Consider the following 17,809-nt stretch of genomic DNA (forward strand, 5'->3'; position numbering starts at 1 on the left):
AAATGGAAAAGTTCCAAATACATTTTTTAGTGGATCCACAAGAGAAGAATGGGAAAGAGAAAATGTTCAAAGAGATTTACCAGATCCTGAGAATTTCCCAGAACTAAAGAAAGACATAAATCATTGGATTCAGAAAGCCAGTGAATTGCAAGCAGAAAATATAAAAACACATCAAAGATGAAGTGAAAATTTAAAAGTAACTGGAGAGATAAGACACAGGATTTACAAAAGACTGACAATTCTCAGTAGCAATAGTGATACCAAAAGACAATAAAGTTAAAGAAAAAATAACTGGTCAACCTAGAGAAAATACAACCAGCTAAACTGTGATGCAAGCTTGAAGGCTAGCTAGGTAAAGATATTTGAGACAACAACTGAGAAAGTTTACCACTCAGATCTTTGCCAAAAAAAAAACTAAAGGATTACATAGGGAAAAATAAAATTGATATCAAAAGAAAGGAATAGAATGCAAGAAGGAATGGTGATCAGACATTTGTAAATGTGGGTAGATCTAAACAAGCATTAACTGTATAAAACAACAATCATAATAATATGGGATTATAAAAACAAAGTGAAACAAAAATACTGAAAAGCAATATAATTTGAGATTCGAGGGAGTTATTTTAAGATTTAATTAGGAAAAGAAGAGAAATCTTGATTAATTTAGAATTTAAAGTCATGTAATATGTTACAAATTTAAGTGGGCACACTATAGATTAGAACTAAAATGTATAACTTCTAAACCAATGTGCGGGGAATGGGGTGACTGGGTGATGGGCACTGAGAGGAGCACTTGACAGGATGAGCACTGGGTGTTATACTATATGTTGGCAAACTGAACTCCAATAAAAAATATACAAAAAATTAATTAAAAAAATAAACCAATGTGTGGGCTAGGAAGGGTGGAAAAAATCAATGAAGTGAGGTAAATAGAAAACAGGGAGGAAATTAGCTATTTACTTTTTTTAAAAAGATTATACTTATTTATTCATGAGAGACAGAGAGAGAGAGGTGGGGGGCAGAGACACAGGCAGAGGGAGAAGCAGGCCCCATGCAGGGAGCCCAACGTGGGACTCAATCCCAGGACTCCAGGATCATGTCCTGGGCCAAAGGCAGGCGCTAAACCACTGAGCTACCCAGGGATCCCCAGCTATGTACTTTTTAAGAGACATTTAAAATACATGGCTATAAGGGATAAACAGATATAAAAGCTAGATGATATTGGTCAAACTGAAAGTGAAATTGAGCTTTCAAAAACCTTTCTCTGCACATATTGGTGTTTTCTGGTGACAGTATTAGCAAAATGTAGTGCAAAACATTTCATATAAATTATATCACTTAATATATGCACTAAGGAGACAAAAATCCTGAGATGCTGGTTTCCTTTGTTTTATAGATGACTTATTGAAACCACTCTGTCAACAAGTTTCCATTTTTTACTCACACCATACCTTACTCACACCTTGCTCATAATTTACCTGATCGTATATCTTAAATGAGTGAGAAATGACCCAATAAGCCTTGGTGTTGCTACAGGTAGTTTTTCACACTATCCAGGGCATTACCAGAGACTTGCAGTGGTGTCAAGTGGATATCAGAGGTCCAAGATGGGTTTTTTAGAGTGCCCAGAGGAGTTAGGATAAAAGTTGTGTCCAGAAAAGCTTTACTCTGCAGATAATTGTCTCAGGGAATAATGTCAAACTCAGTGTTCCCAACATCTAGGCTCTTGGGCTATCACTTTAGGGCCAGTTCTGACTAATCAATACAGTAGTTTAGTTTTGGGCTATCTGTTTTCTGCTGGAGCCTACTCTGAAAACTTACCTGAGTTCTCTTCTCTGTTCCTTCTTGCTGCAGAAGACGGTGTCCCTCGAACAGCCCGGTCCATGTCCCTCACACTGGGAAAGGTATGCATGTTCAAGGAGCGCCTAGGCTCCTGGGGGATTACAAAAGAAGTTTCCACAGTTACCCAGAAAGTCATTTATGCTTCGATCCGCAGTGCCAAAGAACCTCTGGACAGCCTCTAATTCAGCTTACCACACTTGCTAGTTAATCCTTCAACCTTCCCTTGCTCATGGTTTGCTTGATTGTATCATTCCCCAATTGAACATGGAATGAGACATAAACCTTGGTATTCCTATCCTTTTCCTATACTTTCCAGGGTATTACCCAGAGACTGGGGGTCATTTCTGTTCCATTTCTTCAGTATATAAGCTAGAATAGTAGTATGTTGAGAAATCACTCACCACCAACAGAAAACTTGAGTCAACTTTGGCCACTCTTCCCACACCAACCCCCAACACCATTACTACCCCAAAGCCAAAATATCCAGTGAATGTAATTACAGCATTAGGAACTAGCAGGCATTTTCCAGGCCTTTTTGAACTGTGAGTGCTGTTCCCTCCATGACAATAGGTCTGGTCACTTATCTTCCCACAGAACATGCCCCGCCGGAGGGTCAGCGTTGCAGTGGTTCCCAAGTTTAATGCCCTGAACATGACCAGCCAACCTCCCAGCTCATCACCCATCCCCTCCTTACCAGCCCTGGTGAGTATGATGATGCCTACCTCTCAGTCCTCTTCAACCTCTCCCTCAGGCTCACTGCTATGGGGGTAACCTAGGTAGGGGCAGGGTCAACAAGGAGAGGAAGTTCCCAGCACAGATTTTGGAGTATGGACTCAAAAGTTCAATATAGACCAGGTCCCATGTCTTCCACTGCTCTGAGAAGACTCAGTATCCTAGAGCAAGGTTCTGGCAGCTCAAAGAGTGTTCTTTGCAAATGATATCTCTTTCTGTGCTTAAACCACAATCCTTCAAGGTAGCTATAGTGGTTTTTTTTCCACTCTGCAAAGGATTTAAATACCTGATGGTTGCATTGTGTAATGAGTAGGGCTGAGCTTTTAACCCTAGGCTTTCTGATTCCAGGGCCTGAGTTCTTAAACCCAGTGTTATCCTGCATCAATTAATTTTAGCACTGAGAAATGAAGCTACTAGAATGCCCATTAATAAGAGATTAGTTAAATATAGACAGCCCTAAAAAGGGCTTTCTATGCAGTCACTAAAAATAACATGAAAAATGTCCATAATTTATTACTAATAAAAAGGAATTAAAAACAGTACATATGGTAGAATTCTGTTTTATAGAGCTTTTTAAAAGAGTATTTTCCTATGTGTAGACATAGCAAATTCTGGACGAATACATGTAAAACTATTAATAATGGTTATATCTGGGCAATGGTAAAACCACAGGTAATTCTTATTTTCTTCTGGATGCCTTTTTATATTTCTATGATAAGAATCTATTGGTTAATAATCAGGAAAAATTCACTTCAATTATTTTATTTCTTTTTTTTTTAAGATTTTATTTATTCATGAAAGACACAGAGAGAGAGAGAGAGAGGCAGAGACACAGGCAGAGGGAGAAGCAGGCTCCATGCAGGGAGCCCGATGTGGGACTCGATCCCGGGACTCCAGGATCACACCCCGGGCCAAAGGCAGGCGCTAAACCGCTGAGCCACCCAGGGATCCCCATCACTTCAATTATTTTAAACATACACAGTTCCTATATAACAAAATATTTTCTGGGGTGCTTGGGTAGCTCATTGGTTGAGCATCTGTCTTTGGCTCAGGTCGTGATCCTGGGGTCCTGGGATGGAGTTCCGCATGGGGCTCCCTGCAGGGAGCCTGCTTCTCCCTCTGCCTCGGTCTCTGCCTCTCTCTCTGTGTCTCTCATGAATAAATAAATAATATCTTTAAAAATATATTTTTTCTACATCCCAGGCTTTTATGGATCTGGTTAATACGATCTAAAACTCTTCTAATATTGTCTTAAGTTGCTTCTCTATTGTGTGTCCAAGGCCAGCAGCACTACCCTATAAGGAAACAACCTGATTTTGTGAGCAATAGGTAAAGTAGATTCAAGCCCTATTGTGCCAACAGGTAGCAATAGCTTCTTGCACCTCTTTTTCAATCATCTATGAAATTAACCTAAATTCCCAAATCATTCACTAAAACAAAGCAACATAAAAAACAATTTTTTAAAGGACCCTAGGAAGGGCTAGTCAGTGTATTTAATAGACCTATTTCTAATACTATACTAAACGTAAGAATACTTACATTTCCAAATTGTAGTTGGCCCTTGAACAATGCAGGAGTTGGGGGCATCCACCCCTACACAGTTGAAAATCTGCATATAACCCCCCCAAAACCTGGCATCAGAAGCCTTACCAATAATATAAATAGTCAATTAACATATTTGCATGTTATATGTATTATATGCTGTATTCTTATAATAAAGTAAGTTAGATAAAAGATAATATTCTTGGGGCACCCAGGTGGCTCAGTGGTTGAGCATCTCTTTGGCTCAAGTCGTGATCCCAGGGTCCTAGAATCAAGTCCGGCATCCGGCTCCCTACAGGGAGCCTGCTTCTCCCTCTGCCTATGTCTCTGCCTCTCTCTGTGTGTCCCTCATGAATAAGTAAAATATTTTTAAAAAGAAAAGAAAATATTCTTAAGAAAGTCATAAGGAAGAGAAAATACATTTATAGTATTGTTCTGTATTTAAAATCCATATATAAGTAGGCCTGCATAGTTCAAACCCATGTTGTTCAAGGGACAACAGTATATTCCTTTAGACTAAACGTTGGCAACCAGGGATATCCATTAAAATCATACAAAGTACTTCTAAAACATTGTCCAGTCCTTACCTCAAGATTCTGAATTGGATTAGTACTTTAAATCTCCCCTGATGATTCTTTTTTAAAAAAATATTTATTCAAATTCAATTTGCCAGATATAGTATAACACCCAGCGCTCATCCCATCAAGTGCCCTTCTTACCCCCCTCCCGCCGCCCCCCCCCCCCCCGTTATTCTAAGGTGCAGCAGAATTGAGAACCATTTCTTAAGCCAAAGAAACAATGTTGCAACAAAACAATGAGGTAGTCCAGGGGAATTTATTATGAAGACATTTCTCATGGCTTGCAGTTTTAGAAATGACAAGCATCTCCTGAAGATTATGCTTGAAGCTACATCTCCAGGGCAGTGATGGGCCTATGTTTGCTAGGAGGCCTGCTGGTATTTTGTCCAAGTTAGTTAATAGGGGACTGAGAAAAACTGATGGCTCTGCTCCAGAATGGGGCCTCAAAATGTAAATTCTTAAAAATGAAAATTTAAAAAAATGTAAATTCTTCACCCAGGGAAACTTTAGAGAAGAAAAAGGTGCAAGGTGCATGGGCCTCAGAGGGCACTAAGGAATGGAGAACAGGGAAGGCTCAATGCCTGGGTTCAGATGCAGACTAGAAAGCATGGTGGGAGGTGGGGGAGGAAGAACTGAAACAATAGTAGCCCCTTCCCCGCATCATCAGAGATGTAGCAGCTTCCTTCCTAGCTAATCTTCAATTGTCTATTCCCTGTTTTTCATTCAGTCAGAATCACCCAATGGAAAAGGCAACCTACCTGTCACCTCAGCACTGCCTGCACTTTTGGAAAAGTAAGTTTGTTGATTTTCCTCTTAAATTTGGGGATCTCTGAGGAAGTTTTGCTAACTCACCTTTCCTTCTATCCTCACACCCAAAATGTAATGGAAAGAAAATTAAGTTCTAAGGGAAATAAGTGGGACTCTGAGACCCACAAAGATTTCAGAGCCAGTTTGCAATCTGGACCAGGAAGATTCTGTGGCTGACTCTAAGTGTACCTCAATCTCAGAAGAGCCCAAAGGAAACAGATACCTTTTTTGTTGGTTAGGATTCTTTGGGCTACAGATACAAGAAAGCCCCAACTCAAAGGGGCTTAAATAGTAAGTTCAGATGTAGGGATTTTGCAAGTGTAGTACAGCTGGGCCCCAGCTCAGCCTCTATAATTTCCTTTCCTTGCTTCTGCCTACTTTGTATGTTGACTTCATCAGATGGCTTGTAGCAAATGGATACTATTTTCAAGTATTCTATCCAGACATGAAGTATTTAGAAGAACAGGACTTTTTCTTCCCATGTTTCTTTTTTATGAACCCAGAAACTTTTTTTTTTCACTCTTCTTATCTTGTTAGTAAACTTGGAACATAGTTCCTTTCTAAACCAAACATGGGCTTTGGGAATAGGATTGTCATCCTGGGCCTAAACTATGCCCTGGGGATGGGGACAGAGGGTCAGCTTCTCATGAAGTAAAATGGCTTGGTGAAGAAGAGTAAATTCCTGAACAAAATCACATTGCTGTGAGAAAATAGGGAGAAGTTTGAGTACTGTATTGGCAACAAACAGTGTCTGCCATGCCTAATTTTTCTAGGCATCTATACAATTTGCAGGTCTTTTATCCTCAGCCAGAGAAAGGCAGGCTATTTCTATACTCAGAAGAGTTTATAACTTGCTTTTTAAATTCTTTCATTTGCTTGCTGGAAAACATCTGGATCACAGCTGTCACCTCTCAGAACTTTCCCCTTGTGTCTTTTCTCACTTAGTAGAACATACACCTTTATATTCCTTCTTCTTTGCCTTAAGACAGCTTTAGTCCTTCATTTTTCATTGCTGTTAGAATAGTTTTGCTTAACCTGGCAAGGAAAGCCTATGTTGGGTCCCTTTTCAGGGACAAGCTCCCAAGCTCCCTACCTCCAGACTCAGCCTGTTTTACTCACCTCTCAGTATATGCAACCACCAACCTATCACTCAATGTCTCACCCACCTTAGTCTTGAAGTTTGTCCAGAAACTCCTTACTTTGACACTTCACCCTGTGTAAACTTACAGGTCCTTCACGTTGCATAGGGCATTTTTGTTTCTATCTTTGTTTCTTTTTTTCTTGATTATTACAAAGAAACTGTAAAGGGGTGACAAACTAACAACCATGTGGAAGTAACCAAGGTTACAGAGATATGTCAAGTCCCTCAAGTCATAATGTCTACTCCATGTTCTCTGAATCTCTTCAGAAATGGTTTCTTGATGCCCTGAGTGAGAAGTGCACTAAAATTTTCTTCCAATTCTGCCTTGGGGTACACAAATCCCTTCTCCAAAAGGCCCCAAACAAGGTCCCATTCCCTATTCTTGGTCTACAGAACCAATCAAGGAAAAAGATCTATGTCTTCACTTTTCGAAAGAGACTCCAATCATGATGAAATAGGGCCACGACTCTGTAGAAGTATTGCTCACACCAGCTGAGATCTTCGATCTGAGGCAGTGGGGATCATCAAGAGCCAGAGCCATCCTTGATAGGAGAAAGTGAGATACAAAATTAAGGACAGCAAACATTGGCCCCAAATCAGAAGTGACAATGAATGAGGATCAATAGTGGCCCCACCTTTCCAAGAGTTTAGAACCAGGAAACATTAAGGACAGAGTGAGAATTGAGACAAGTCAAGCAATAAGCTCAAGGAAAGTATCTGAAGCTCACTCCTCTCTACCCAGAGACACCACCATGATATATATAAGTCATCCATGCTGTAGCTGATTTGCCTGTCGGGAGTACACCCAACCTATAAGATGGCTGCAAAAAGGGGAGACCATATTAAAAAAAGGAGGGATTCTAACATGAACTATAGCTTCTCCCTTTGGATTCATGAAAGGTGCTAAGTGATTTCCATCTGAATTCATGAAACTGGAAACATTAATAGATTGCCAAGAGGCTAACAATGAGACAATTTGTGAATGAAAATAAATTCATATCTTCTGTTCCAACACAAGTACAGTCAATTCCAGCTACCTTCTCCATATTGTTAAAGAGGAAAAAAATGCATTTTAAGTTCATTGCTTTTTAGATTATTATATTTAGTTTGATTTAAAGTGGTTTCAGATTTCCCTAAGTATACAGTGACTAGGCAGGAAGGGAACTGGCTAAGCATGTGAAAGATGATAAGAAAATCAAATTACCTGTGGCTAGTTCTCAAAGAAATACCTGATAGCTAATTGTACTACCCAATGTGACTTGAGAGAATTCTGACTGTTGCTATTGTAGGTCACTTCATAGTAAATTGTTCTCCCTCAAGGAAGGTCTAGGGATCTGTAGAATTACCAGAAAATTCACAGAGTAATATTTAAAGTGAATCTTAAAGATTAAAACAGAATGAAGCTTATGATGAGTTCTATAAGTAGACTATTTGTTCATAGACTTATTCTTTCATTCCTCTAACAATTAGGCACCAAGATCTAGGTATCTAGAATGCATTCAGGAGTTCACAGTCTAATGGAAAAGGCAGATGGGAAACAGCCCATTATAATACAATGTGATGGGTGATATCATAAGAAGTATAGGTTGCTAAGGCAACAAAACATAAGAAAATGAGCAGAGCATCTTAACCCAGATTTGGTATAGGTGGGGGAAGGGGAGCCTCAGAAAAAAATGTTTCCTCTAGGAATTTACTTTTAAAGTGAAAGCTAGAAGTTATATCATTTAACCAGGTGAACTAGAGATTAACAGCATTCTAGGGATGCCTGGGTGGCTCAGTGGTTGAACATCTGCCTTTGGCTCAAGTCATGATCCGGACTGAGTCCCACATCAGGCTCCCCACAGGGAGCCTGCTTCTCCTGCTGCCTATGTCTCTGCATATTTCTGTGTCTCTCATGAATAAATAAATAATAAACAAAATCTTAAAAAAAAAAAAAACAGCATTCTAGGCTCCAAAACAAGAAAGTATGGAGTAGTCAAGGAATAATACAATGATTGTGATAATTACTGCTTACTTTATTAATAAAATTACTGGTGATAATTACTAGCATGCTTACTTTATGCCAAGTCCTGTTCTAATTGTTTTACCTTAATGATTTCATTTAATCCTTGCAATATAGGTATTAATATCAATATTAACTATTAATATTAACAATAACTATTAAGATCCTTATTTTATAGATGTGGAAACTGAAACTCAGTGAAATTACTTGCCTGAGCTTACATAGTAGTAGATAACAGAACTTATGATCTTAATGTCTTAATAGACACACCAACTAGAAGAATGGAAAGAAGTTCAATATGACTGAAGACAAGAGGATGCATTTAAGGACTATTTTTATAAGAAGTCTTGTGAGCTATTATAAATGACCTGGTGACTGGCTGGAAGTAGAGTATGGGGTGGGAGCAGAGGGTATACACAGAGCAGTTCACTGAGGGATTAGCAAAATCATGGGTGAGAATGATGCACAGCATTAGTTTCTTAAAAGGGGACACTATAATGATACATCACAGAGCAATTTTTACTATAATCTTTAAAATAACCATTTTTCTACATTTTTTAAACAGCCAGGGAAAATCGCTTAAAAGTTTGTATGATGTCAAATATGGATAGCTAATAATTCCCCTTTGCTGATAGTATTCCAGAATGAATTAGCCTTCCATCAACTGGTAGTGTACCCTAGGAATCTGGGACTGAGTAACAGGAGTAAGGAAGGTCTTCTAACTCAGTTCCCCTGGGCTGGCTTATCTGTGAGGTCATGGCAATGGGAGTAGCTTAGAGACATCACTGAACCCAAAAAGGTAAGATCTGTCCACTGGAAAGAATTGCAGAAACTTATGAATACTGTTTACCATATGGAAAAAAATAGACTCTAACATACCTCCCAGTTAAACAATACACTTTGACTGAAGGACTCCTCACATTACTGAGAACTAAGCACAATGACAAACAATTTTGACCCAGTGGACATAGAAAACAATGAACCTCATTTTAATGAATCATCCCAGAAAGAAAGCACGCACAATTTCAGGCTGGTAATAGATGCCAAGATCCATCTGTGTTTGGCTCAGAAATCTCTAGGGTGGGCACAGGCTGTGCTCAGCTCCATGTTTACAGCCATGAATAGAGATTCCTTCAGCTCAACCCAAACACTGGGTTCTCAGGAAATAGCCATTTACAGAAAGGACCTGCCCACTTTACAAGATTAATAGGCATACTGGATAAGCCACAGTGAAGTCAGTGTAACTCAACAAACACTTAAAGGCACTTACTGTATGCTAAGCACCATTATAACTCAAGTCATATGGAGGGATGGATATGTATATAAAACATTAAAATGCCCTCTCTCTGAGTTATGCTGTAACAGAGGTACAATGAGGACATGAAGGGAAAGAGAGATCAGCTTTAACCAGAAGATGTGAGAACACACTGGCATAGGTTCCACAGAGGAGGAGGTATTTGAGCTGAGTCTTAAAGGTACACAGTAAGAAACTTCCAGGTAATTAGAGAAGGTATATAAGGAACTATTAGTTCCATCTAGGGATCAGGAGATAACAGCAAACATTTTATATATTATTTGTTTCCCCTACTTCCCCACCTTACCTCCAATATTAAACCAAAGGCTGTCCCAGCCCATCTCATATTCTAAACAAGCATCCTTTAAAAGAAAGGCAGCATCATAAGCCATGGCCCAGCCTAATGGCAAGAATGGCTTCATTCAGCAGGTACTCTGGAATGCACACACCACACAGAGCCCCAGGAATAGACTTCTATTGAAAGGGAGGACTCAAGGAGGTATGAAAAATGCATATTGACATGAATTTAAAAGACCAAAGTGAGAGTCCCAGCCAGGCCCACTATGTACCAATAATGTGAACTTAGGCAAGTCACCCATTCAACCTGAGCTTGGGTTTCTCATCTGACAGATGCCAACCTGCATGAGTGGCAAATAGTACAGTCAAGAGCATGGGCAAGTGTCAGACTGCACAGGGTCAAATCCAAGCTCTACCACACACAGGTTGTATAATCTTGGGCTGGTTACTTAACCTCTCTGAACCTTGGTTTCCTCACCTGTTAACCTGAGAATAATATAGTATTACCTATCTAATGGGTCATTCATGAGTCTTAAGTGAAATCTTACCACAGATCCTAATATATAAGATAAATGTTAGCTCTTCTTATCATTGGGGATTAAGTGAGGCAATGTGTGCAAAAGCATATTAAGAAATACAGCCCCAGGGCAGCCCCGGTGGCACAGCGGTTTAGCGCCTGCAGCCCGGGGTGTGATCCTGGAGACCCGGGAGTCCCACGTTGGGCTCCCTGCATGGAGCCTGCTTCTCCCTCTGCCTGTGTCTCTGCCTCTCTCTCTCTGTCTGTCTCCCATGAATAAATAAATAAAATCTTTAAAAAAAAAACAAAAAAAGAAAAAGAAATACAGCCCCATAGGTGAGTGAGTTGGACAGGGTGATCGACTCAATCTGGGACAGTTGGACCCTGGACAGAAGATCCATATGTTAAAGGGTTGCTGAAATGGACTTCCTCGCGCTATCAGGGAAAAAGTTTAGTGACCTGAGAATAATGAAAGTTTGGGTTCCTCTGATTCTGAAATGTCAGAGTAATATAAATCAAGTTCTCCCTTAAAGATATAAATATTTACCCAGTAATTTATCAGCTTAGATTTTTTTATGGATTAGGTTTGGAACAATCTGAGATTGCTCCCAAAATTTACCTATAAACTTATTATGTAACTAATAGTGATGATGATGATGATAAACATCATTGTTGAGTACCATATTCCAAAAAGTTTACTTATATTTCTTCATTAATCTCTACACTACCATCATCAGATACATACTATTATCCTCATTTTACAGTTGAGGGATCTAAAGTTTAGGAAGGGTTAAGAATTTGCAGACAATGGAGCTAGAATTTGAACCCATCTTTGCATCGGGCAGGTTCTTTCCCTCTATACTCCACAGTCCTCCTTTCATACGTATTTGTCACTAATCTCTTAGATTGTCAGCTACAGATAAAAGAAATTAAAAGCCTGATACCAATATTTCATTTCTAATATGTAAATATATTTCATAAAAGAATTGCTTTCCTGCCCTTGGCTGTAGCTATGTTTTTCTGCTCTGTTCCAATCATTTGGACAAATAGGAAACTGCACATTAGGCAAAGGTCACATGGAAGGGAGTGGATAATATAATTTGCAAAAGGAGAAATGTTATGAATAGCTGATATTTTTAGAGTGTTATCTTTCTTGTTCACAATGGGTTTTGGATTCCAGTCTGATGAAATGTAAATTTTACAAGGTCTGAGGAAAACTAAGGGAAGGGAAGCCAATGCCAAGAGTGAGAAAATATAAGGCTCACTCATAAAGCCTATCTGAGAGGTTGGGGAGGGTAGCAGCTGCAGTCTTTCAAAAGTTCTGGCTGAAAAGCTCTGCTCATGTTTTGCCTTGTTTGAGGGCTCCTCCATGACATAACTCCCAGTGGGATTTTCAGATACCTAGGTGGGCTGCAGGATTTATAGGGAAGACATGGCCATCAGGATACTTACTTTAAACTCATGCTTCCATACTTCAAATGAATTGCCAGCATTGCCCGGCCATCCTACTATGATTTTCCCCTTTCCCACATGACTCATTCACATTTTCTCTCTTCTCAAACCTTCCTATGTCTCTCAACCTCTCACTCTCAGCATATGACCTTGTCTTCCATTTTATAGAGAAAATTTAAGCTATTAGATAAGAGTCCTTTCATCTTCCCTCACCAGATCCCTACCCACCATCTTCATCTCCTTCCTCCCTTTGTTTTAACTGAGGAGAAGTTTCTCCATCTTCCTAAGGTCTGTCCCTACCTCCCTTTACAAAGAATTTGTTCCTTTGGTCATTCCCTTTCTCTCATCCCCTCTACTGGATTATTTCTATCCACATTTAAATATGCTTTCATCCCTTGACCCACTTCTTCAGCTATGTATCCCACAACACACTCTTCTACTCCCCTTTCCAGTCAGATTACTGCATCTAAATCTTCCTCTTTCTCATTTCTCATTCTTTACTAAGCCCATTCCAAACTGTCTTTGGCTCCCACCATTTCCTCAAAGCTCCTCGTGGCCTCCATATTACCAAATCTAATAATCTGTAGATTTCTGTACTCATCTGACTTGGAGTCTCAGAAGTGAACATGTGACACAATTAACTCTTCCTCCTTGACATGCTCTCCTCTCTTGGCTCCCAGGACTCCATACTCTCCTGGTTTTCCTCCTACCTCTCTAATTGCTACTCCTTTGTAGGTTTCTTCTCCACCTGAGCTAATGGCAGAGGTGCCAGGGTTTAGTCCTGGGTCCTCTTCTCATATCTCCTCATACTGTCTCCCTAGACTATCTTTTCCATTCTCCTGGCTTTCAATACCATCTGTATTCTGATGATGTCAAATGTTATCTCTAGCCTCTAGAACTCTTCTCCAACTAACTTTGGTATATCTAACTACCTACTTGACATCTCCACTTGGATATTTCACTGGCATTGAAAATTTATCTTGTCCAAAAGTTAACTCTTGCTTCATTGACTCTTTTCAGTTCCTCAAATCTCTCTCCATCTTTTGTGTCTCAGGGTCTTCACACATCTGCCTCCTCCCCCAGGATGATCTTCCCTCTGCTATAGATATGGCTGAGTTTTCATCTTTCAGGTCTTTGTTCTAGTTACACCTCCTCAGAGAGGTCTTTTCTGACCATTTAATCAAACCAGATTCTCCCCTTGTTACTTTCTGCACTTCAGAGAGTTTGTCTCTTTCATAAAAGTTATCACAATTTGTAATTAACTACATATTTTTTCTTTCCTTTTTTGGGCATTCTCTCCTGCTAAGCTCCGTGTTGGCAAAGACCATTCCTTTTATCATTTAATGTATCCCCAGAACATTACAAGGTGCCTGTGACTTAGTCACTACTCAGTAGATATTTAAGTGAATGAAGCAAAAGATGGACTACAGTAATAGAATGACTCTGAACACTGTGGCCCACCTCCATCTTCCTCATCTTAGTGCTATGGAGCTCCCAACAGCTGTCTGTCCACTCATAGCATCTCCTGGAATAAGAATAAAGGTTGATTTGGACACATGAAGAAAAAGGGAGCCAGCACCTTATTTGCTGTTTGGAGGTCTAGAGAGGATTCTTGGACGAGGACCTTTATAAAATCTTGCCTCAGGGTAGCAGGATTGAAATGCACTCAATCTTGAATGAGTTTCCTCACTTCTAAAAAGGAATTAGGACAAAGAAACGGTTTGATTTTCAGACACCCAATCTGTCCCTGAAAGGACACCCTGTACTTCCCTCTTCTCACTAGTGGAAAGACAAATGGGGACCCAGATTGTGAAGCCTCTGCTCCTATGCCGACTTTGAGCTGCCTGGAGGAGATTAGCCAGGAGACCAAGGCCAGGATGGAGGAGGAAGCATACAACAAGGGGTGAGTCAGACTTCATCCACCCTGAGGTCACCTGGTAGGTCTCAGAAGATACCTTCCCACGGGTCTTTCCTGTTTCTTAGAGGATTTAAGGAAGCAACAAGTGGCCCTAGGACCTCCTTGCCTCAGTAAGGAACTACATAGGAAAGAACAGGACTGTTCCACAGGAAGGACAGGAGGAAGCAGAGTGAGAGGGTGTGGTTAAGCAATAAATAAACTGCTCTCTTTTAGGCAGAAAGCCATCAGAATGCCACTGCCTAGAACGGTCTAGAAATAAGGCCACAGGGTGGGTTCCTCTTGGTGGTGCCTGAGGCTTCCTGACACATGCTCAGAGGAGTCATGTTGCTACCAACAATATCTAGGAGCAGCTGTAACCCTGCTTCCTAGAACTGACTCTGCCATCCCTTCTTCCTATAAACTGGAATCCCCTCAACTTCCAACTGTCCCCTTTTCTGATTGAGCTTCAATAACACCTTTGGCCCATTGTCAGCCACTGAGGGGACAGAATAGTGAGTAGGGCCCCAGTCCAGCCAGGTGAAGTATCTCTGACAGGCATAGGAACCTATGGGCTTCTGTTTGGCAGCTCTCTCTCTATATATATATACTGCAGTGGGGTTGCCCTAGCCAAGCTGTGCTTGCCTTAAATATTCAGCTATATGACAAGCAAAAAGAGTACTGATCCTAGGAGAAGGACATCAGAAGATAGGTCTTGAGAAGCCTATCTTTTCACCCACAACTATCCTCTGTACTAAGCATGCATGGGAGTAAACACTTCTATTGGGTTTGTAAACGTTTACTGAGTAGATTCCTGGGCCTAGTAAGTGCCTGCCATTTCCATAAGACTTCCCAACAAGCCAGTGTGATAGGTGTCACCTTTCCTAGGTCAAGCTATATACCTGGAACTTCCTCAAAACACTCCCACACCCCATGAAATGGGGGGTACCCTTTCCATCTTACAGGTGAGAAGCTGAAGCACCCAGGTTACACAGAAAGCAAATGTACTGTTCTCCCCACTGAACATTTTGTAGGATAAGAACCCAGTCAGGAGACTTTGCACCCGCATTTTTTCCCTGTCAGTTTTGCCACACATTCACATATAAACAGGAAGGATGACTGAGGAGTGAGGGGAAATTGTACTGACATGAGCCACCTTGGGATTCAGTAGAGCTTCCCAGCTTTTTCCTGTTGTGTAGAACCACAGGAAGTGCATAATTATTGGAAGGGTTCAAGTCCCCACTCTAGGAACTCAGGAAAGGATTCTCTGTGCCTGGCCTTTCCAGACTCAGTTGTTCCTTTTTGCCCTGCAGATACCAGGAAGGTCTAAGGAAGACCCAAGAGCTTCAAGACCTGAAGGAGGAGGAAGAAGAACAGAAGAGTGAGAGTCCTGAGGAAGCTGAAGAGGCAGAAGAAACTGAGGAAGAGGAAAAGGACCAAAGAAGCAGGTTGGAGCTCTTGCCACTGCTGAAATGGGTCACTTAATTTATTAAATTGCACAACAATCCCTAGAGGTGCCTACTCCAGGACAGCAGTGGGTCTGGGGCCCGAGTGAGCAGAGAACAGAAACCAAGGGCACTCATGTTGAGGGAGGAGACCGAGGAAAGAGGCAAAATAGTTAACAAGGGGATGTTTGCAAGAGCTGGGAGATCAGAGGTGGTCAAGAGTGAGGCCAACAGCAATCAAGAGCTCTTAGGAACTGAGAAACTACAAGGGACTCTGGCTGGAGTTTCCCCCTAGCCCAGCCACAGTTAGGTCATTTCCCAGCTATCCCCATGATCCAAGAGCCAAGGTCAAGGGACCTGACAAGGGCAGAGAGAACACATGTGGGTAGGGGACAAACTCAGCTTGTTAGCAAAGGTGAGTCTCCAACAGGTTCCATGCTGATCAGATAAGCTTGGATTTTCACTTAGATGAGAAATACTTGGGCTTTTCTTTTTTAATATACTTTATATTTCAAGTGATTTTTCCCTAAATAGGGGAAAATATATAACATGTAGATAAAGATAGTATAGATCCTGCATCTTGTTCTACCTGGGCCCTCATCAGTGTCTTGGATTTTAACCATAGCCCTATGGTTATACATTCTGGTCATACATTCTGCCCTATTGTCTCTATTAGTCCTCAGTTTTGATTTTTAAAAATGTGGTTACAGAAAACTTGAAACACTTCACCAAAGTCTTTGATTTTAGACACAAGCCCCCCCAGACTATCTTGGAGTCCAGGGTGGCTCCAGCCAAAATGATTATCTAATCAGCTGCTAAACTTGAAACAGGGTATGTGTCTGTGCCTCGTTGCTGGCAGACTCAAAATCACATGCATCAGTGAATAAGGTAATAAAATGAAGGTTAGAAGTGAGATGCATAGGTTTCAAAGCACATAGGAAGGGCCTATAGAGCCCAGTTGGAGGAAGATTCAGCCAGAGTGAGAAGTCTCAGCCTGCATGGATCAACTCTAGTGTTCAAGGGAAGAGCAGTCTAGGAGAGCTGGAGAAAATGCTCTGTTCAAAGCAAACCTATGCCAGGATGCACCACCTCCCCTAATGAAAGAATCTTCAAGTTTTAACAATGAAAGTATAGTCCCTACTCCAAGCAGCTGGATCCTGTTCTCCTTACATCTCTCCCTCTTGGGGTCCTCTGCTCTTATATTATAGAGATCACTACACTGTCTTCCTCCCCTTTCATGCAATCAAGCCCAGACCTGGACAACAGCCCTTTCTTTGGCTTCTTTGAATACAGCCAAGACAGGCTAGAACTTCTAATACTTCCATGTACCAAGAAAGAACAAAAGAGAACTAAACAGGGGATCCCTGGGTGGTGCAGCGGTTTAGCGCCTGCCTTTGGCCCAGGGCGCGATCCTGGAGACCCGGGATCGAATCCCACGTCGGGCTCCGGTGCATGGAGCCTGCTTCTCCCTCTGCCTGTGTCTCTGCCTCTCTCTCTCTCTCCCTCCCTCTCTGTCGATCATGAATAAATAAATAAAAATATTAAAAAAAAAAGAGAACTAAACAGAGTACATGGAATATAAATAGTCTGGTTTGCATTGCAAAGGACTAGAATCCTTACCTAGCTAATTTGGTCTCAGGTTATTAGCAGCTCCCTCCCATTTTGTGAAACCACAAGGAAAGTAAGGCTGTGCCTGGGTCCGTCACTGTCCAGCTCCTGGTCAGTAACACATAGCAATGGCTTTCCCATCCATCATCCAAAAGTATTCTCTTGGTCCTACTAACCCTGAGAGGCCTCGTTCTCTCTCCTAACCTTTGGTCCCTCTTGGATTTACTTTTTGATCTTGAGAACATGCTTTACCTCAGCCCTTTTTCAGCCCAGGGGTGTCGCATCATCTTCTCCATAACAACTGACACTGCTAGTATGTGAACTGCCCACTCACAATTATAGGGTCCCTTCCTTACCTGTCACCAAAGCCAGACTGGTCCTAAGAACCTGTTGTCTCTAATGCCAGGCAATCCCCTCATTCATTCCTGAGTTCTATAGACATACAGTTGCCTGCAGGCACCTGTGCTTAAACATGATTTTTCCCACTAAATTTTGGTATTGCACTAATAAGCAAGGTCTAGAGTTATTAAAAGTTCCACGTCTTACTTAGGGCATTTTAAAAACATTGGGCTGGGGTACCAGGGTGGCTCAGTCAGTTGTGTCTGCCTTCGGTTCAAGTCATGATCCCAGGGTCCTGGGATCAAGCTCCACATCGGGC

The 17,809-nt window shown here is 41.2% G+C and overlaps 2 protein-coding genes across 34 annotated transcripts in view; one reads left to right on the forward strand and one right to left on the reverse strand.

The window, feature by feature from the left end:
- The window catches only part of IRAG1 (inositol 1,4,5-triphosphate receptor associated 1), a 125,839-nt gene that overhangs the window by 101,440 nt on the left and 6,590 nt on the right, over nucleotides 1–17,809 (forward strand). For all 6 annotated transcript variants that reach the window (XM_077866487.1, XM_077866489.1, XM_077866490.1 and 3 more), the window contains 5 exons: nucleotides 1,855–1,904; nucleotides 2,437–2,544; nucleotides 5,422–5,486; nucleotides 13,988–14,107; nucleotides 15,412–15,546. In XM_077866487.1, coding sequence (XP_077722613.1) covers nucleotides 1,855–1,904; nucleotides 2,437–2,544; nucleotides 5,422–5,486; nucleotides 13,988–14,107; nucleotides 15,412–15,546 — 478 coding nt within the window. The remainder of the gene's footprint in view (nucleotides 1–1,854; nucleotides 1,905–2,436; nucleotides 2,545–5,421; nucleotides 5,487–13,987; nucleotides 14,108–15,411; nucleotides 15,547–17,809) is intronic.
- Nucleotides 1–17,809, reverse strand: part of LOC144294674 (uncharacterized) — a 133,754-nt gene that overhangs the window by 67,472 nt on the left and 48,473 nt on the right. For 10 of the 28 annotated variants that reach the window (XR_013362050.1, XR_013362049.1, XR_013362051.1 and 7 more), the window contains exons 4-5: nucleotides 13,666–13,729; nucleotides 1,822–1,933 (exon numbers count right to left, since the gene is read on the reverse strand). Coding sequence is in view for 6 of the 28 variants with exons in the window: in XM_077866511.1 (XP_077722637.1) it covers nucleotides 1,822–1,933; nucleotides 13,666–13,729 (176 nt within the window). In the remaining 22 variants the exon portion in view is untranslated. Of the gene's footprint in view, nucleotides 1–1,821; nucleotides 1,934–4,113; nucleotides 4,184–7,067; nucleotides 7,185–13,665; nucleotides 13,730–13,783; nucleotides 13,897–17,809 lie in introns of all 28 variants that reach the window. The other 18 variants (XR_013362068.1, XR_013362058.1, XR_013362070.1 and 15 more) reach the window with 7 other exon arrangements.

The sequence above is a fragment of the Canis aureus genome, chromosome 23, assembly GCF_053574225.1.
Source record: "Canis aureus isolate CA01 chromosome 23, VMU_Caureus_v.1.0, whole genome shotgun sequence".
Classification (NCBI taxonomy): domain Eukaryota; kingdom Metazoa; phylum Chordata; class Mammalia; order Carnivora; family Canidae; genus Canis; species Canis aureus.